The sequence below is a fragment of the Schistocerca piceifrons genome, chromosome 11, assembly GCF_021461385.2.
Source record: "Schistocerca piceifrons isolate TAMUIC-IGC-003096 chromosome 11, iqSchPice1.1, whole genome shotgun sequence".
NCBI lineage: Eukaryota > Metazoa > Arthropoda > Insecta > Orthoptera > Acrididae > Schistocerca > Schistocerca piceifrons.
In genome coordinates, this window is record NC_060148.1 from 30,951,739 (window position 1) to 30,974,124 (window position 22,386).

Consider the following 22,386-nt stretch of genomic DNA (forward strand, 5'->3'; position numbering starts at 1 on the left):
TGTTCCAATCCGGCCAAATGTGTTACGTGTGGCAAGGATGCCCATGAGGGTGCTTGTCCACCTCCATCCCCTCGCTGCATCAACTGTATGGGTGACCACGCTGCTTCCTCTCGAGATTGCCCCGTTTTTAAGGACGAAAAGCTCATCCAGGAAATAACAGTGAAGGAAAAGGTGTCGACCTTTGCTGCTCGAAAATTATTCGCCAGTCGACAGCCCACCGTGCCTCAGACAGGAAAATACAGCACAGTCCTTGCTTCTCCTCGGCCAACAAAGGAGGCGGCCACGCAGACTTGCGACCTCACCTTTAGTGCCACGGTAGCCAGATCGGCCAGCGCAAAGATCGCCCGTTCCACCTCCCCACTTTCGCCTGCCCACTCTCTGGCTCACCCTTCATCGGGTTCTGCTAAATCTCGAGCCCAAAAGTCAGACACCAAGTCTTCGAAAAAAGAGCCTACTCGTGAAGAGTTTTTACGTACCGCAACTTCACAACCATCGGTTCCTCCTTCATCTAAACATCATACTTCCAAGAAGGCTACAAAGAAACCCAGTTCCTCTCCTTCTCCGCCAAGGCGCGTCCCATCTACATCACCACCTGGCGGAAATCGCCCTCGGCCGTCTTCTGTGTCGCCGAGGCGCACTGCTGGTGGCCGGTCAACCGGCCGATCGCTGGTGGCAGGAGCTGCTCCTGACCAACCTATGGATCAGGATCTTCTGCCTTCGGCTGAATGCCATTCCATGCTGTCGGTCGCAAGCTCTGAGCAGTCGTTGAGTTGACAGCGACCTTGGTCACAGTCCTCAATTTTCTGTTCACCCTATGTCCATTATCCACTGGAATATCCGCGGTATTCGAGCCAATCGGGATGAATTGTCGATCCTCTTACGATCCTACTCGCCGGTCATCTTCTGTCTTCAGGAAACAAAGCTGCGTCCCCATGACCGCTTTGTTCTCCCTCATTTTCAGTCCGTCCGATATGACCTCCCCTCTGTTGAAGGCACTCCAGCCCATGGAGGACTCATGATTCTGCTCCACGATACTCTCCATTATCACCCAATCCCCTTAAACAGTTCCTTCCAAGCTGTCGCCGTCCGTCTTTCTCTTTCTGGATACACGTTCTCTCTTTGTACTGTATACATTCCATCCTCCACACCCATGGCACGAGCTGATCTCCTTCATCTTCTTGGTCAGCTTCCACCCCCCTATTTGCTGGTTGGGGACTTCAATGCCCACCACCCGCTTTGGGGATCTCCACATCCTTGTCCACGTGGCTCCCTATTGCTAGACGTCTTCCACCAAACGGATCTAGTTTGCCTCAACACTGGGGTCCCCACATTTTTGTCTGCCTCCACGACAAATTTATCTCATTTGGATCTTGCCGTCGGTACTGTTCCGCTAGCTCGGCGCTTCGAATGGTTCGCCCTTGATGATACACACTCGAGTGACCACTTTCCATGTGTCCTTAGACTGCAGCCTAAACTGCCATATATGCGCCCGCGACGCTGGAAGTTTGCCCAAGCCGACTGGACACTTTTTTCGTCTCTAGCGACATTCGATGACCGTCGCTTTCCCAGCGTCGACGATGAGGTCACACATATTACCGACGTTATTCTCACAGCTGCGGAACGTTCAATACCACGCACCTCCGAATTGCCCCGGCGCCCCCCAGTTCCTTGGTGGAACGAGGCATGCCGTGACGCAATACGTGAGCGGCGACGTGCTCTTCGCGTTTTCCGCCACCATCCAACTTTGGCCAACTGTATCCGCTATAAGGAGCTCCGTGCGCGATGCCGTCGCGTCATCCGCGATAGCAAGAAGGCAAGCTGGAAATTCTTTATTAGCTCATTTAACACCTTCACTCCCTCCTCGGAAGTTTGGAGTCGGCTTCGACGGTTCTCAGGCGCGCCTAGTTTCTCCCCGGTCTCTGGGCTCACTGTCGCGCATGATGCCTTAGTGGACCCCGTCGCAATTTCTAACTCATTGGGTCAGCACTTTGCTGAGATTTCGAGCTCTTCAGATTACCCGCCAGCATTTCTCCCGAAGAAACGTGCAGCGGAAGTGCGACATCTTGCTTTCTCCTCTCAAAATCACGAAAGCTACAATACTGTTTTCTCCATGCGGGAACTCCAACATGCCCTCTCTTCTTCTCGCTCCTCCGCCTCAGGACCGGATGGTATCCACGTCCAAATGTTGCTGCATTTATCCACCCATAGTCTGCGTTTCCTCCTTCGCCTTTATAATCGAATTTGGACCGACAGTACTTTTCCCAGACGATGGCGGGAAGCTATCGCCGTTCCCGTTCCGAAACTTGGAAAGGACAAACATCTCCCCTCTAGCTATCGCACCATTTCTCTCACGAGTAGTGTCTGTAAGGTTTTGGAGCGTATGGTGAATTACCGTTTAGCTTGGTGGCTGGAATCCCGCAGTCTTTTAACACCTGCCCAATGCGGATTCCGAAAGCATCGTTCTGCAGTTGACCATCTTGTTGCTCTCTCCACTTATATCATGAACAATTTTCTCCGGAAACGCCAAACGGTAGCAATATTTTTTGATCTGGAGAGAGCATACGATACCTGTTGGAGGACAGGTATCCTCCGCACACTGTTCTCTTGGGGCTTTCGAGGCCGGCTGCCCCTTTTTCTTCGCGAATTTATGGCAGAGCGCACATTTAGGGTGCGGGTGAACACTACTCTCTCCCGTACTTTCTCCCAAGAAAACGGGGTACCCCAGGGCTCCGTGCTGAGTGTTGTACTTTTTGCCATCGCCATAAATCCAATTATGGATTGTCTCCCTGCTGATGTCTCGGGCTCCCTCTTTGTGGACGATTTGCGATCTACTACAGCTCTCAACGGACAAGCCATCTCGAACGACGTCTTCAAGGATGTCTCGATCGTCTCCACTCTTGGAGCATCGAAACCGGCTTCCGTTTTTCTCCCAGTAAGACCGTTTGTGTAAATTTTTGGCGACGAAAGGAGTTTCTTCCGCCCTCCTTACATCTAGGACCTGTCAACCTTCCGTTTTCAGACGTCGCTAAATTCTTGGGTCTTACGTTTGACAGAAAACTGTGCTGGTCCTCCCACGTTTCCTATCTTTCGGCTCGCTGTCTGCGATCCCTCAACACCCTCCGTGTCTTGAATGGTACCTCCTGGGGAGCGGACCGAGTGGTCCTTCTCCGCCTCTATCGCGCCTTAGTGCGCTCGAAATTGGATTATGGAAGCATAGTCTACTCCTCTGCTCGGCCGTCTATTCTTCGGCGTCTCGACTCTATCCACCACCGTGGATTACGTTTAGTGTCTGGAGCTTTTTACACCAGCCCTGTGGAAAGCCTTTATGCTGAGACTGCTGAACCTCCGCTGTCCAATCGGCGAGCAGTCCTTCTGAGTCGTTATGCTAGCCATCTGTCTTCCATGCCTGCTAATCCAGCCCATGACATATTTTTCGACGCCTCCTTTGATGTAAGGTATGCAGGCCGCCCCTCCTCCCTACTACCACCGGGAGTCCGCTTCCGTCAACTGCTCCATTCTCTTTCCTTCCGCTTTCCTAAAACCTTCTTGACAACTTGGGGTACAGCACCGCCTTGGCTCCGTCCCCGGATCTGCCTGCTCCGTGACCTTTGTCGTCGGGCATTTGCTGCTCTATGTGCACAAATGACGGAAGCCACATTTATTTACACCGACGGCTCGAAAACATCGTTAGGTGTAGGGAGTGCCTATATTGTCGGCTTCCCGACCAGTGTTCGGTCTATACTGCGGAGCTTTACGCTGTTCTCCGGGCTGTCCACTACATCCGCCGCCATCAGCGGATACAGTACGTTATCTGCTCAGATTCTCTCAGCTCTCTCCTAAGTCTCCAAGCTCTTTACCCTGTGCACCCTCTGGTCCACCGGATTCAGGACTGTCTGCGCTTGCTCCACCTGGGGGGCGTCTCGGTGGCGTTCCTCTGGCTCCCGGGACACGCTGGTATCTGTGGGAATGAGGCGGCCGATGTAGCGGCCAAGGCTGCAGTCTCTCTTCCTCGGCCAGCTATTCAGTCGATTCCCTTCACCGATCTACGGAGCGTTTTATGTCGCAGAGTTGTTCGTTTATGGCACACGCATTGGTCGACACTTAGCCATAATAAATTGCGGGACGTCAAAGCTCTTCCTTGTGCTTGGACCTCTTCCTCCCGAACGCGTCGTCGGGAGGAGGTAATTTTAGCTAGACTCCGGATAGGGCACTGTGTTTTTAGCCATCGACATCTTTTAAGCGGTGATCCTCTCCCGCTCTGTCCCCACTGCTCTCGGCTGTGGACGGTAAGACACCTTTTAATTGAGTGCCCCTCTTTTAATCCATTACGCTCCCGTCTACAGCTATCGCCTGATATATCGTCGATTTTAGCAGATGACACGCACTCAGCCGATCGCGTTCTCGAGTTTATTAGTGCCAGTGAAATGACGTCAGTTTTTTGGGGACAACCAACCCCTTTCTGTAGTGGATTTTTAAGCCTTCCTTCTGCTTTTAGTTTCTCAAATTTTATGACTTTCGTCCCCATTGCTGCTGGTTTCCATTTCCGGTTTTTTATTGTTTCCTAAGTCACGGACCGGGCGCTAATGACCATAGCAGTTTTGAGCCCTAAAGCCAAACAAAAAAAAAAAAAAAAAAAAACCATTCTCTCGTTAGCGATCTCCATATTGCTCTGACTTTATATGACAGCTGCTTCAAAGTATACAGGGTGTTACAAAAAGGTACGGTCAAACTTTTAGGAAACATTCCTCACACACAAAGAAAGAAAATATGTTATGTTGGCATGTGTCCGAAAACGCTTACTTTCCATGTTAGAGCTCATTTTATTACTTCTCTTCAAATCACATTAATCATGGAATGGAAACACACAGCAACAGAACGTACCAGCGTGACTTCAAACACTTTGTTACAGGAAATGTTCAAATCGCATGGAATCCCTGATGCGCTGATGCAGTCCTGGAGAATGGCGTATTGTATCACAACCGTCCACAATACGAGCGCGAAGAGTCTCTACATTTGGTACCGGGGTTGCGTAGACAAGAGCTTTCAAATGCCCCCATAAATGAAAGTCGAGAGGGTTGAGGTCAGGAGAGCGTGGAGGCCACGGAATTGATCCGCCTCTACCAATTCGTCGGTCACCGAATCTGTTGTTGAGAAGCGTACGAACACTTCGACTGAAATGTGCAGGAGCTCCATCGTGCATTAACCACATGTTGTGTCGTACTTGTAAAGGCACACGTTCTAGCAGCACAGGTAGAGTATCGCCTTATGAAATCATGATAACGTGCTCCATTGAGCGTAGGTGGAAGAACGTGGGGCACAATCGAGACATCACCAACAATGCCTGCCCAAACGTTCACAGAAAATCTGTGGCGATAACGTGATTGCACAATGGCGTGCGGATTCTCGTCAGCCCGCACATGTTGATTGTGAAAATTTACAATTTGATCACGTTGGAATGAAGCCTCATCCGTAAAGAGAACATTTGCACTGAAATGAGGATTGACACATTGTCGGATGAACCATTCGCAGAAGTGTACCCGTGGAGGCCAATCAGCTGCTGATAGTGCCTGCACACGCTGTACACGGTACGGAAACAACTGGTTCTCCCGTAGCACTCTCCATACAGTGACGTGGTCAACGTTACCTTGTACAGCAGCAACTTCTCTGACGCTGACATTGGGGTTATCGTCAACTGCACGAAGAATTGCCTCGTCCATTGCAGGTGTCCTCGTCGTTCTAGGTCTTCCCCAGTCGCGAGTTCCGTGCTCCCTAAGACGCCGATCAATTGCTTCGAACGTCTTCCTGTCGGGACACCTTCGATCTGGAAATCTGTCTCGATACAAACGTACCGCGCCACGGCTATTGCCCCGTGCTAATACAAACATCAAATGGGCATCTGCCAACTCCGCATTTGTAAATGTTGCACTGACTGCAAACCACGTTCGTGATGAACACTAACCTGTTGATGCTACGTACAGATGTGCTTGCTGCTAGTACTGTAGAGCAATGAGTCGCATGTCAACGCAAGCACCGAAGTCAACATCACCTTCCTTCAATAGAGCCAACTGGCGGTGAATCGAGGAAGTACAGTACATACTGACGAAACTAAAATGAGCTCTAACGTGGAGATTAAGCGTTTCCGGACACATGTCCTCATAACATCTTTCCTTTCTCTGTGTGAGGAATGTTTCCTGAAAGTTTGGCCGTACCTTTCTGCAACACCCTGTATATTGGCTTCCTTTAAGCTTCGTCTTAATATATGATCAACCATTTCAGTCGGATTTGCTTCCGGAGACATTGCAGGCCAATCCATCGTGGACATCCCGTTGTCTTGTTTTCACGCTGTACACAGACGGCTGCGATGTTTCAGATCATTATCCTCTTGAAGCATCCAGTTTGCCTTGTTCGAACGAAACATCATCTTAACGGAACTCAGAAGACGTTTTTGATAAATATTGCACATTTTTGCACTACCTCGTGACGCTTCAGATATTTTGCACTCATTTTAAACTGCAACCTACGAAACGAAACCTTCAACTCTGACACTGTTTATCTATACACTGTGTCCGCCTACTTAGCTCAGTCGGTAACTTGTTTTCCCACCCTGCAGCTGGCACGGGTTCGATTCCCGGCTGGATTGGAGATTTTCTCCCCTCGTGGACTGGGTGTTTTGTTGTCCTCACCAACATTTCATCACCGCCCTACGTTGCGTCACCTGAAATAAGACTTGCAACCCGGCGACCAAACTTTCCTGAATGGGGCCTTCTGCCATCTATGCCATACGATCATTTCGTTTTTTTTTTTTCATACACTGTGCAAAAGCGCATTGAGTACACATTCGAGACCACTAAAAGAGACATCGCTGCGGACGTTACATTTAAAATTAGGGGGTACACTTTCTTGTGGAACTGACTGTACCTCGTACTACAGCAAGTGTTAACCATGCATTACCAGGAACAACTTCTGTAGTTGTACATGAAAAATTGGAGTGTGTGAGAGAGAGCGCAACACGGGCCCTAGATTTACTAGGCCCGTGTTGCTGGAAAATCAAGCTTATCAGCGGAAGTGACGTCGCGATAAGGCGCGCTGGCGCTATGTCGCTCAAGCAGCAGCATGCTCAGTCGACTCGAGGCAGCCGCACGGAACACACAGCCATGCCGTACCGCCGCAGAAGATACAGTATCTCGTCTCCTACCTTCCAAACTTTACAGAAGGTCTCCTGCGAACATTGCAGTATCTGCCGGGAAGTTTCATATCAGCGCACACTCCGCTGCAGAGTGAAAATCTCATTCTGGAAACATCCCCCAGGCTGTGGCTAAGCCATGTCTCCGCTATATCCTTTCTTTCAGGGGTGCTAGTTCTGCAAGGTTCGGAGGAGAGCTTCTGTAAAGTTTGGAAGGTAGGAGACGAGGTACTGGCAGAGGTAAAGCTGTGAGTACCGGGCGTGAGTCGTGCTTCGGTAGCTCAGTTGGTAGAGCACTTGCCCGCGAAAGGCAAAGGTCCCGAGTTCGAGTCTCGGTCGGGCACACAGTTTTAATCTGCCAGGAAGTTTCATATCAGCGCACACTCCGCTGCAGAGTGAAAATCTCATTCTGGTAACTGACACTAACTTATACGGGGTGTTCAAAAAGCCTCTCCGCAGTGCCGTATGACTGTTAGCCGCGCGTGCCGTATGATTGTTCGTCTGCCTGGGTTGCTTCCCTTCAAGCGGACTCTCCCAACATTCCACTGTTTCCTTTATCTCAGCCAGCGTCAGTTGTATCGTTGGTGTGTGTGTGTCGTTATGTGTTGAAGTCAACGTTTAAGTTTAGTTCCTTTGTTCGTTTGTTTCGTTTTTCTCACTTTAAAACGCTAACTACTGAAGAACGTGTGTTTTTAGTCGAACAAGTGTTCAAAGCTGGCGGTAAATACACAATTTCAGTTCGTCAAACATTTGATTCAGTTTTCCCGGAGACAACACTCCCACATCGCGATACTGTGCGAGATTTGACTAACAATTTTCGAAGTACGGGTTCAGTGAGAGATGCACCGAGAAGTGGTCGTCCTAGCGTTTTGTCTGAGGATAAACTACTCGATATTTCCGATAAAATGCCCACGAGTCCGAACAAGTCAGTAAGGAAACTCGCCCAGGAAATCGATGTTAGTCTCGGAACGTCCCACACAGCTGTAAGGAAAAAATTAGAGCTTTTCCCATACAAAGTGACAGTCGAGCAAGAACTGAAAAATACTGATTATGGCAAGAGACTCCATTATTGTCAATGGTTCAAAAATTTCGTTCAGTAAATTGGAAGGGGTATTCTTAATGAAACGTTTTTCGCTGATGAGGCGTGGTTTCATTTATCCGGGTACACGAACTCGCAAAATTATCGTACGTGGAGTACCACAAATCCATTGTGTATTCATGAGGAACCACTTCATTCTGTGAAAATAGGAGTTTGGATTGCAATTTCTATATGCCGGATTATGGGTCCCATATTTTTCAACGAAACAAACGCACAACGATACCGCAATGATATTCTGTACCCATTCATAGGAGAACTTGTGTTGAGTGAAATACTGAACGGTTTTTTTTTTCAACAAGATGGTGCAACCGCGCATACAGCTCGCGTTTCAGTGTCACTGCTTGCTGATGTTTTTTGGTGATCGCATAATTTCACAGGGACTTTGGCCTCCGCGATCGCCTGACCTTAACACCACCTGACTTTTTCCTCTGGGGTGCAGCGAAAGCAACTGTCTATAAAAACCGTCGAAAATACATCTATGAATTGAAAACTGCAATATCCACATTCACTTCTGTTACAGAAGAAATGTTACAGCTTCTGTTTGGAAACCTGATTAGACGAATTGAATTGTCTATTCAACAACAGTGGGGACACTTTCCATATTTAATGTGAAAATTTGTAAGTGAAAATGAATAATGAGTAAGTTAATAACTTGTATTTCACTGAGTTTCATTTCGGTGTAGCACTGCGGCATACGTCACGCGCGGCTAACATTCATAATGCTAGAATCCTACCTACTGCGCGTCACATGTTTGTGTGTGCGTGTGTGAAATCATGAAATCAGTCGCGAGGAAGTAAAGATGCGGTGGACAAACGGCACCGTCAAGTATTCGTCGGGCGATCCTTGGAAGATCTAGTGAAGGTATACGGAAAAATGGTTGCTAAGCCAACTCTTTCCTAAATGTACTTAAATTTGTTTGTACTGTGAGACGATACGAGTGACTTACAAGAAGTCTAATGTTTATGTGCGAACTGTCAATTTTGTTCTTTGTGAAGCTCAAATATACCGATAGTTGTTGAAAAGTATTCTTCGAGTGCCTAATTATATCGCAAGTAGAGATTGAGTCTATAATGTTGCTGTAACTAGCATCATTTTTCGGAGGAGAAGTTTATAGAGATTCCAGAGGCCGGGTGTCCAGAGGAAAGAATCGGCCGTGTACATCAAGCAAGTCGACTCGTATAAGAGAAGTGGGAAGTTCGCACATACACTTGAGAAACTCTTAGTCGTCAAAAATCGTTAGACCGTTCAAATTAAATCTGCCAGCTAACTGCACTGCATTTCCTAAGACATTCGGCTGCATCTTATTACATACAGTCTGCAGAACGAGTACAACAGATGTCTGTAATTCTCAGAATAACCGTTATGTTTAGCAACGAGTGGTTTCCCAACAATCAAAAACGGTTTTACAAAGGAAAGATTAATATTCTTTATTTATCTTTATTCCCTTCTGAAACAGCGCTGAAATACTGTTAACAGCTATAAATTTTTCTGTTTCTAAAAATGTATATGAAAGCTCAAAAACTATGTTAGCTACGTATACATTTAACGAGAGAAAATATTGTTTCTGGAATAGCCTTAATATAAAATGCGCGAGATGTTCTCAAGTGTAAAACTCCACTCACAAATACACAGTTTTAGTTTCCTAGAGGCTATAACGATTACTGTCCAAATTGGTTGGATAATTTACACTACTGGACATTAAAATTGCTACACCACGAAGATGACGTGCTACAGACGCGAAATTTAACCGACAGGAAGAAGAAGCTGCGATATGCAAATGATTAGCTTCTCAGAGCATTCACACGAGGTTGACGCCGGTGACGATACATACAACGTGCTGACATGAGGAAAGTTTCCAACCGATTTCTCATACACAAACAGCAGCTGACCGGCGTTGCCTGGTGAAACGTTGTTGTGATGCCTCGCGTAAGGAGGAGAAATGCGTACCATCACGTTTCCGACTTTGATAAAGGTCGGATTGTAGCCTATCGCGATTGCGGTTTATCGTATCGCCACATTGCTGCTCGCGTTCGTCGAGATCCAATGACTGTTAGCAGAATATGGAATCGGTGGGTTCGGGAGGGTAATACGGGACGAGGTGCTGGATCCCAACGGCCTCGTATCACTAGCAGTCGAGATGACAGGCATCTTATCCGCACGGCTGTAACGGATCGTGCAGCCACGTCTCGATCCCTGAGTCAACAGATGTGGACCTTTACAAGCAACAACCATCTGCACGAACAGTTCGACGACGTTTGCAGCAGCAGAGACCATGGCTGCGGTTACCCTTGACGCTGCATCACAGACAGAAGCGCCTGCGATGGTGTACTCGACGACGAAACCAGGTGCACGAATGGCAAAACGTCATTTTTTCGGATGAATCCAGGTTCTGTTCACAGCATAATAATGGTCGCATCCGTGTTTGGCGACATCGCAGTGAACGCACATTGGAAGCGTGTATTCGTCATCGCCATACTGGCGTATCACCCGGCGTGATGGTATGGGGTGCCATTGGTTACACGTGTCGGTCACCTCTTGTTCGCATCGACGGCACTTTGAACAGTGGACGTTACATTTCAGATGTGTTACGACCCATGGCTCTACCCTTCATTCGATCCCTGCGAAACCCTACATTTCAGCAGGACAATGCACGACCGCATGTTGCAGGTCCTGTACGGGCTTTTCTAGATACAGAAAATGTTCGACTGCCGCCCTGGCCAGCACATTCTCCAGATCTATCACCGACTGAAAAAGTCTGGTCAATGGTGGCCGAGCAACTGGCTCATCACAATACGCCAGTCGCTACTCTTGATGAACTGTGGTATCGTGTTGAAGCTGCATGGGCAGCTGTACCTGTACACGCCATCCAAGCTCTGTTTGGCTCAATGCCCAGGCGTATGAAGGCCGTTATTACGACCAGAGGTGGTTTTTCTGGGTACTGATCTCACCCAAATTGCGTGAAAATGTAATCACATGTCAGTTCTAGTATAATATCTTTGTCCAATGAATATTCGTTTATCATCTGCATTTCTTCTTGCTGTAGCTATTTTAATGGCCAGTAGTGTAATTTTATCATTCCTGTTTCAGCCAGAGTCTTGATGCGTGTGTGTTGAACCTGATCATGTGTTTTTTCTACTGTGCAGGCGAGCAGCAAGAGTTCCGGCGCAGGGGCCTACTACATGACGCACTCGTACCCGCCTGGCCCATCCACCGCCCCCGGGGGAGCAGCCACGCTGCCCAGGGGTGGGGCCCTGCTACGCACCTACTCCCCTGCAGTCGTGGGGCCCAAGGCTGCAGGTCAGTGTGTCATCTGCCTCCAAAGTCGCGAGCCCACATCACTTCTTTACCCTGGCATCAGTAGCACTGGCAGAAAGAAAATAGGTTCCCCAAGGATAAACTCTAGGATTATTTCTATTTTTTAAAAAATACCCCAGTACAAGAACTACTATTTGTTGCAAGAAACTAACAGGAACAATAAGAAATACAGAATTAACAAACAGAGAAAATAATAAATGAAATTAAAGCGCTTGAATTTTTACAGGAGGCCAGAGACCTTAAAATTGGAATTAGCTGTGGAATTCACAGAATTTTGATTTGTTCGAATAGATTACCCTTGATCAATAAGAGAGACATAAAAACTAAATATTTCACAATTTGAGGAACATAAATCCGAACCTATTATTTCACATGAAAAATTAGTATGCCATCTATCTTAAATGAATCAGTGATGCACAATACATCTATTCATAAACTGAACTTATTGACAAGATGCATAATAATACTACTTTTAACACACAAATTTTTCGATATAATTAAATGATGCTTCTTTGTTATCTCAGTATTTCACCATTGCATCTTATTTAACATCACTCTACTGAAACAAAGATCATACCAAATCAGGATATGTATTACTCTAGGCTTTCACTGCATTTTTTGACATTTAATTACTCTTAGTAAAATATTAAATGTTTACTTTTTCCCTTCCGCCAATGCTGATGGCACCAATCTTAACTGCTAACCACTGTATAAATATTCCAGATATAACTAAAACAATTTAATTTGTAACTTTGTGTTATGTGCATCATCAGTCTTTCTAACGTAATCAGCTCACTTCTTTTCCTGTGTATGTATCATGTTCATGGTCTTGGTCCACAAACTGTCATACCCTTATGTTTTTATTCCCCTTTTACAGATGTGAGCATGGCCAAAAGCTGTATTGGTAATATATTCATGTAAATTAAAATATGACCAACATGGCGAATTCTTCAGTTTATTTAAATGAACGAATAAATATATGAACCAACGTTCAGATGTAGTAAAATGGGCATCCTGCATCATCACTGTTAACAACCTGTTCGTCAGGTCATTTGGGAATGTCCCCGACCTATCAGTGGAACAAAAGCAACTAACTGTTCATTTTAAGATCGCTTTCATTTTTTGAAACATATTAATTGAGAACTATTATATAATGTAGGAAATAGCTTAAGAATAAAAACTGGAACAGTAAAAACACAGAATGATGTGAACAAGAAATGCCAATAAATAAGTAAATGTTATGTATTGACGCTAGATTCAGAGATGTAAAATGAACCTCTCACTTAATCAAGATCAATACTGTTCGGTACCTCAGATGGTCTGATACCATCTCACAGCTATAAATTGGACAAGAAAAATACAATGGGAACTAACAAGGGTTCATTATAGGATAACTTTTATTTCTTTATATACATTTGAGTGACTTCCATTACTGATGTAAGGAACATCTTAGCCATGAAACTGAAATTAAAGAAACACAGATTGAGTGAAACAACAAACTGAAGGAATAGAGTAACTAATATATATTTGTATAGGTAACTTCTAGAGAAATAAACTGAACTTATAGCTTCATGAAAATCAACACTGTTCTCTTATGTATAGAAATTGGACAAGAGTAGCAAGTCAGGAAACCAGATGTGTTCTTTCTTTATTTTTTAAGAAATATATATGTAAGTTTCGTTAATTGATGTTTGAAACAACTAAACAATGGAAACTTATAAAGTAAAAACATGGAATGACAGAAACAGCAGAGTAATAAACAATGTATATGTATGGGCTGTGGTACTTCCAAGCCAGTAAAACGATTGTGTCACATCATCACAATCAACACTAGCTGGTATCTTAGATAGCTTGACACCATTTCACACATGAAAGAGGAGAAAAGAAACAAAATGAAAACTAAAAAGTAATTTGTCTAAGATAATCTTCATTTATATACTGACCCATTCTTTCTGACATCCACCTCTGATGGTAGCATAACTTGTTGGTCTTCTCTAACATTCCCACATCGAAACTTCTTGGCACTTTGAGACAGCAAGATAAAACTAGTGTAAAATTACAAGTTCCAGCAACTGTAGTCTAAACTGACACATGATGTAATTGTTAACATATATTTTCAAGCACAACTTGCACACCTGGGTTTCAAGTAAATGCTAGAAAAAATTGAGGGCTACAACAGAGACATCGATATGTATATTTGTGGTAACCTATGATAAATTTAAACGAGTAAATTTGTGAAAATTACAGGTGAACAGCAAACTAACATATACCCCAATAGAGTGATAATAGAACAATGATGTTACTACAAAAACTATTGATCATTCTAGATAATACAACGCACAGATGCTCAAAAAGTAAAAACTGAAAACATTTTGGCTTGGGATCTTCAGTACTTACTCATGAAATGAATATACACATATTATTTTGGAAAAAAACTATTAGGTATTCACATGGTCCTTCTAGAAAAAATTAATCACCAAGTTCCAATTTTAAAGTAACTGACACATAATGAATACAAAAGAAAACTTATACATTAAAAGAAAAGGGGCCAAGCAGAAGACTAGTTTTGTAGTTGCTATAGAATAATATTCAGGAAGGAAGACTAGTAAGAATACAAGTAATATGTGATAATATAAATGCATGCATTTTTAAGTAGTAATAAGGAAATATGGTGACAGGAATGATGGTGGACAGCACAAAAAGTAAAAATTGGATTATTTAGTGAATAATTATTTAGTACTTACAAGTGGTTCCAGCATGTTAAGAAAGATAGCAATGAGCAAAAAAATGGATTCATTTTGTTTCTAGACGTTTTGGTTTATTTATAGTTTCATCTAGTCAATAACTGAATTGCAGCTCATTTCAAACTTGTATGACATGTGATGTCAGATGTTTACTATGAGTTGGTAGTGGCTTTGTTACTAGTGCAGATGATTTCTTTATACTTTTTCTGTTTTTCTTCTGTTTTTGGTTTCAGCCCTGAGAAGTTGTTTCGTTGAATTGCAACGTTATGGTAAACAGAACAAATACACACAGCAAATATTGATGCAGCTTTTTCTTATCATATTTGTATTTCTTTTCAAAAATTCTATTTTATATTTTAAAAACAAATTTTTTGTACTCTTTTGTTCTTGCTTCTTTGCATGATTCTTACTTTTTATATGCCGTAATAACTTTTTGAACATTCTTTACAAAGCTCATTTTGGCTTTGGAATATCAAAGGGTTTGCCTCATCTAATGAGAATATGCCAAGGTCATTATTTTGCAGTGGACTTTTAGAAATTGGATTCAATTCTTTTAGTAGATTTGGAATGATGAAAAAATGTAACTGAATTGACAGCTGGCTCTCAGTTTTATATATTAAGGTAAACAGATGCCTTTACTGTTGTTTCTTTCAAAAGATCTCTGTCACTGTCAGGGACATTTCCACGTTATATTTGTACCTAATAGGCAACACTTCAAAAATGACCATGCTGCATTGAAAAATTGGTTTCACGATTATCATTATTTCTGTGTAAATATGATGGAATGTGATTTAAATGTAATGGAAGTTACTGCATTATCAGGAGAAAATACTAAGGAAAAGTGTATTCTCAGGCGAGGCAACAGCTGATCTGAAACATAGTTGAATACAGACTTGGCAAATACATTATGTCTGAACAGCTTGCTGTCAATGGTTTGCACATCCTTTGGTATTTGTTGGATCAGTGAAGCTTGGGGATTGGGTTGATGTTGTCTAATCAGAGTTCCAACTTCTTAAACTTTGCATCTTTAATCTTTAGTTCTCAGAGAAGTTGTCTTTCGCTTGATATGCACATTTATTCACAATAGATTCTATGACCTTCGAGTTGCAGATTAAATTCTGTGCTCCACTTGTATCATACACATCTCGATTTCTTCACTGTCGTTTTACTATGCCATTTAACATACGCTCGCCAGACAAAATATTGATCACCCCCTTTAGAAAGAGCAAACTTGTCGCTTTGAAGCGCTGCAGATGGTGTAGAAACAATACTAGGCAGTCATGTGACCCTCCACTGCTGACATAAATTCTGGGTGTATGGAATCAGTGCAATAAAATGGGTCGACTTGAGACAATGGCAGAAAGCAGCTATTAGTGTTTCGACTTACCCCTGATAATACCATGAATGAAATTGCTCGATTTGTTGCTGTATAAATGAAGACTGTCCAGCATGTCTAAAGGAAATGTACCACTCATTGCCATGTAACACAGCACAAGATCAGTGACCGTATAAAATTTCTATCTGACGATTGCCAGAGATTTGTGTCATATCTTGTCGATGAAAATCAGTCACAAATCCTTCAGGTATTTCTGCTGTCAGTGAATGTATGTCTATATCAATACTGACCAAACACTGGGTAGGAAACTCCATCCAATGGACATTTTGAATTGGCTTGGGATCTTCAATACTTACTATGAAATGAATTTACACATATTATTTTGGAAAAAAAACTATTAGGTATTCACATGGTCCTTCTAGAAAAAATTAATCACCAAGTTCCAATTTTAAAGTAACTGACACATAATGAATACAAAAGGAAAGTTATACATTAAAAGAAAAGGGGCCAGGCAGAGGACTAGTTTTGTAGTTGCTATAGAATAATATTCAGGAAGGAAGACTGGTAAGAATACAAGTAATATGCGATAATATAAATGCATGCCTTTTTTTAAGTAGTAATAAGGAAATATGGTCATTGCTCACAGCATCACATGAAGATGCACGTTTCCAATGAGCCAAATAACACACAAACCGGAGGCGTGTAATGTGGTCTGATTAATCGCCATTTTGCCTCTTTTTTTTTCAAATGATGCATGGTGTGGAAATGACCGACATCCCAATGAGACACTGAACCCACAGTATGGGAAGGTTATAGTTGAGGCCGATGATGCATTTTTTGTACCATGGCCCTTTCACATTGTAGAACATGTACCAGAATGTTTATTTTAATATGGTTGGTGACGAAGTGTTGCCCTTTCTCCTACATCCTCATGATGAGTAGGCAGCGGCTACCCCATTTTTCAATGTTACAGCAACCAAGTTCACAGGGTACGTATACATTGCATGTATACACTCCTGATTTGACTAATACTAGACCAACTTATCACACCTCAACTAGTGTGCTAAATCACCCAATGTTAACCCAGTGTAAAATGTTTCATATTATTTGGAATAGCAAGTAAAATGTAGCAGTCAATGTGTCCATTATAACTGGCTTCAGATGGGTACGACATACCTGAAGTATGATGTGGACTTTTTTTCTCGTCCAACTGAGGCCACCATCAAGGCAAGAGACTGTGTTACATGGCATTAGCTTGAGTGATTGATCCTTGGGGTCTCTAATATTTTGTCTGATGTGCGTATGATGTAGCATGGAAATTATGCTGCTACTTTCTTCAGAGTTTCTGCTATTTTGTCTTTCAGTGCACCAACCGTGCTGTAATCTTCAGAAACTGTTAGAGAAATAATTCCAGAACAGTAGTTTCATGATAGATATAAGCCATGGTATATTTTTGAATTGTTGGTTCATATAAGAAAACATAAAAGTCTTGATTACACACACACACACACACACACACACACACACACACACACACACTGCAGATATTGTGTTTCCTATTATTGTAATAAACTGGGTGTTGGTGTTTCTTCCAAGAGTAAAAGTTCATACTGTTTCGAATTACCCAATAGTGTATTACTTGGTGACCAGAAAACGTTTTCTCCATCAATAGGCACAGCTGTTTTCTTAACAGAAACCTTGGTGTGTCTGGGAATACTGACATTTGGTGGTGGTGGTGATGATACATGCTAACAGTTGTTGTCTCTGTAACGAAGCCTCTGGTGAAGTCTGTACACAAGTCAGGATTCATGCCATATGGATTTACCCAGTAGTCTATGTTTAGTGTTTCTGAGAATTCCCTGTACTCCTTGGTCGAAACAATATATTTAAATTGAAGTACCTGCATATGAAAACTATGTATCCAGCGAATGTATATGTGCCTTACACTGAGACTTGTGTGCCCCCATGTTATCCTTGACATCTTATCGAGTATTCAGGAGTTATGCTTCAAAAAACTTCAACACTTCTGTAACCATTCTTCATTAGTCTTGTACTGACATTGGTCACAAGGGACTTGATTATCCCTCATAACAAGTTGTCCACTGTTGTAAGGTCTGTGCTTCATTGTTGCCTCTTAGATGGAGCTGGAGATGTTGCTGAACCATGTGTATTCCAAATAGTTCATTGGGGAACTCGTGCACCTGTAGCAAAGTATATTGGAGCTCTGTCTTACTGTAACCATACTTGATCTGTGATTCTCTTGTCCTCAGCCTGAGGTATTAATCATGTTTGCAACATGTGGAAGTATTTCTGTTCATGTATCCCTCAAAAAAAAGTCCTGAACAGGTACTGTGATGACTGCTTGGTCATTCCTACAATCTGATGTGGCTTCCTCCCAGCCCAGCTTGTGCACATAATGGGGATTTTCCTTAGACCAGAAAACCATATTCTCCCCACACGAACAGTCACATCTTGCACACTTGAGGGAGACTTGGCATTAGAGGCAACAAAGCACACAAGTCTTTAACCCACATCTCCATGTCTTAGATAATTTTTTTCACATGCATTGGTCTAAACATCTTCAAACCTTTTTAAATGTACTCATGCATTGTTTACTGTGGTACTTGAAGTTCAGCTGCTCTTGTGAATATGGGACAAATATTTATATGAAGTTGTCAAGAGAGGTACAGGGACTTCTCAGAGACCTTGTGTGTCATTGGCAGAACGTAAAGCTGTTTTAACGAAAAACCTTGGTGTATCTGGGAGTGTTGTCAAGTGGTGGCGGTGCATGCTGATAGATATTGGTGTTGTGTTTGAAGGTGGCGGGCCAGGCGGTGTGCCCCCTCCCAAACCAGTGCGCACATACCAGCACAACCCCCTGGGGTCCCCCCTGTCCCCTGCTGGCAAGCCGGGGGTGGGGGGCGGGCCCCCTGTGCCCCCAGACAGGCTCTATGGCCCCTTCTTGCCCCTGCCATCCCCACGTGACGCAGTCTATTCTCCGACGGCAGGTCAGTCTCGGGCCAGTGTCGGCCACTCCTTGAAGCAGCTGCCCTGTGTCCCTGCGCACACCCCTGTATGCTCGTTTTATTCACCCCTCACGCTGGCCCTAACTCACATCCTAATGCTGCTTTTCGCCCTCAGGACAGTTCACCACAGATAAGAATGCCCAGGTCATGCTCAACGTAGAGTTCCCAGATTGGAGTTGGGTCATATCACCAGACATTTTTACTGTCGGTTTGCAGATTCCATGATACAATCAGGGTGCTTGGGAGGGACCTACCAACAGGTATTTGATAAACGTCACCAAACAGTCTGCTTTGCTGCTTGCTTAAAGATTGCATGAGCCACCTAGAGTACTTGAGAGGCTCCTAATATAAAGTCCTGAAGAACTTTCGCCAGTCACCTATACCATTGCTATTTCTCATAATTGACCCAAAGTACTTGAGGGATCCTTCCAGAATCTGTTACCTTTCAGATGGTACAATCCATGTGAGGACCATACCAGAATGTTTGGTCCTTCAGACTTCCCATACAACTTTATTAGTGCCAGCTTGTAGACTGTATGATCCTTCCATGTTACTTGGGGGACCCTCCAAGAAAGTGTTTGAAGCATTGCATCAGATGATTGTTTTTTAGATAGCATGATTCAGTGAGAGTAATTGAGAGGGCCTTTCTAAAATGGCTTTGGAACATGCCCCCAAAATATTGGCTTTCAGATGGTATGTTCCATCCAGAGTACTTGGAGTGTGGCACAAAAACATTGCCTCTCAGATGGCATGGTAAATGTGGGGACTTCAGAAGAATCAACCAGAATATACTAGAGGAATTACTTCAGTCAACTCTACTACATATAGCTCATATATGGCCTTATCAAAACACAGTATCTGGAGGACACTCTTGGAATGTGTTAAGAAGAGCGTTTGGAGGAACCCCAGAATGCATATAAGGACATTCCAGCAAAGAACCAGCCTAATAATGGTAGCTCACAGACGGTATGATCAAAGATCAATGCTGTATATCAGCTCAAAACAGAGTTATGACATAGTGGAAGCCAATAAAATGATGCCAGACAAATGTATCTTATTGCACTCCAAATCTCCAATTCGCAATAATGACTAGGAGACCATTTCGAGAAACTTAGCGTGAATTGTATAATAATGTTACTGAATAAGCTGGCAACATGCAACGGTGCTATTTTTGTCCTATTGCTAATCTTGTGCACCTACTCCAGATAAATCCAAATGTAGCAGTGGAACACCACATGAACAAGTGTGAGACTTGATATGTGTGAACTGATCTATCTGGATTTCTGGCTGTGATTTCAATTAGTGGAGTGTGGACCTCGCAGATGGATACTGCACTTAATTTGTAAACTGCTTCGTAAGCTCACAGACAGTGAAGAGTGTCCAGTTACTACCACCTCCCAGTCGAGTCGGTAGACTAGAGGTGAGTTTAAGTAGATGGTGGTGCACATATTACAATATTCCAGAATGAGAATGGTGGCTATTTGATTCACTGTATGGAGTGTGTTCTCTCTCTAATCACAGCCTCCAGGGAAATGGAACACAGGACTTGAAACAGTTGGATTTCCATCAAAACAACAAACAATAGCAGTATACTTCAAAGTTATTAAGTTTCATCCATAGCAGCGTTAAATGAGCACAGATACGTGGGAAGATCCATTATTGTTTGATTACACTCAAGTGATAAAATACTGGAAACAGTTACAACCATATGCTATAAAACAATGTGGGTCTGGAGCAGCATAAAGTTGAAAGTTGATGGAAAAAGTAGTCTCCACAAAGACTGATAGGGAGAATGCTAAGGAAATATTGTTCACCTCACTGTCAGGCTGGGCTGCACTTGGATGGGTGACCATCTGGTCTGCCGAGCGCTGTTGGCAAGCGGGGCGCAGTCAGAGCTCCTGAGGAAAACTGAGGAGCTATTTGATCGAGAAGTAGTGTGCAGCCTCATAAACTGACATATGGCTGGGAAAGTGCTGCGCTGACCACATGCCGCTCCATGTCTGCATGTAGTGATGTCTGTGGGCTGAGGATGACATGGCGGTCGGTCGGTACCGTTGGGTCTTCACGACCTGTTCAGGCAGAGTTTAGTTTAGTTTAAAGATCTGCTAGGTGCTAACAGCATCATTTGGTCTATGAGTATTGACAATCAGTCTGGGACCTTCAGTTAGTAGAGCTAATTGGTGAGAGTTAGAAGATCCAAAAACCAACGGCACATTTCGTCAAGGGTTCGTTTGGTTATCGCGAGAGAATCAAGGAAAAGCTCAACAAAATCCAGTGGCAGACGCTACAATGGAGCCATTGTGCATCATTCTGAGATCATATAGTCAGGCCGCGTACTTATCCCAGACACATATCGCGAAATACCCATACGGTAAAAATCAGATTAATTTGAGCTCATGCATGACGTACAGATCTAGAAGTTGTCTTCATGACAGCTTAATGCATTGAAATTCCATTAACACCAATTAAACATGGCAGTAACGTGTCAATTACGTTTAAAGTTTAATCGATACCCTCCAGCTCTCTCCAATTTGCTCTGGTGACACTCTGAAACTACCCACTTTTGCTTGCTAAATATCATACACAATCCAACATAGGTGGTGGACTGTCCGTGTGAGAAAGCTTGAACACCCTTGGCAACCAGAGCTTTTCTCAGTGTGTTTTTCTTGGTGTTGCTCCTCTTTTATTAACATGTAATGTTTGTCATGTATGTCTTGTTCCTGGCTAGGTTTGCTTTCCAGTTGTCTGCTCACATGTTGTTTTCTTGGTGTTTCTCACGTTACCCCGTTTTTACTAACACTTGTGGTTGTCATTCGTTCCATCATAAAATTGTTGGCTTCTATCTTGCATTTGTTCCTACCCTTGTGTGATGCACAATTTTAATCCAGCAGTTAGTGACACCAGGTCCAATTAGCTACAGTAACGAGCGGCTTTAAGGATGAAACGCGAACAATTTGCGCCTCCTCTGCTAGCGTTTAATTCAAAAGATGTAATTCCATTGAGACTATATATTTTGCTCTATTTACCACTATTGGCCAAATTCAACATATGGCCATTTTCAAGCGTACCTTGTGGCATAAAATGGGTGATTTTGTTTAATTTTGCTAATTGGGGACAAACTGCAGGAAACGATGCCTCTGAGGATAAGAATCAAAAAAGGTGATATGGACACAAAGTCAGAACTGCATTCCAGGGGAGGTAACACCCTCTTGAACTTAGAGATGAAAGATCTTTGAGTGTGGTCCCTGTTTTGGCACTAGGCAGGTGATCCACCAACATGTAGTAAGCCAGATGACCGTGTGGGACATTCTCCACTATCCATATTATGTACTATGCATGCAGGCGTTATTAACTACAGACTTTTCTCCACAAAGTCGGTTTGTCGTTGTTTTGTCACACAGGCCACCATGGCCCTAGCATTTCTATCATCTTCGCTATTCACAGATGACGAGCGGTATCGTCAACCTTCACCCGTGGGCTGTGGAAAATCCACAAAATACAGTGGCAGCGAACCATCAGCACTGGTTTAGCCCCAGTGTGTGGGTAGGGGTCATTGGCAACCACCTCATGGGACACCGATACTCCCACTTCGCTTCACAGTCGAGGTACATCTGTCTGCATTTCCTGCAGGTGACCCTGTCTCCCATGCTGGAAGACGTGTCTCTGATGATACGGAGGGTGA

At 43.7% G+C, this 22,386-nt stretch overlaps 1 protein-coding gene across 1 annotated transcript in view; it reads left to right on the top strand.

Moving 5' to 3' along the window:
* LOC124720446 (coiled-coil domain-containing protein AGAP005037) overlaps window positions 1-22,386 on the top strand; it is a 992,798-nt gene that overhangs the window by 725,398 nt on the left and 245,014 nt on the right. The window contains exons 6-7 of the mRNA XM_047245796.1: window positions 11,427-11,580; window positions 18,498-18,686. Of these exons, the coding sequence (XP_047101752.1) occupies window positions 11,427-11,580; window positions 18,498-18,686 (343 nt within the window). The remainder of the gene's footprint in view (window positions 1-11,426; window positions 11,581-18,497; window positions 18,687-22,386) is intronic.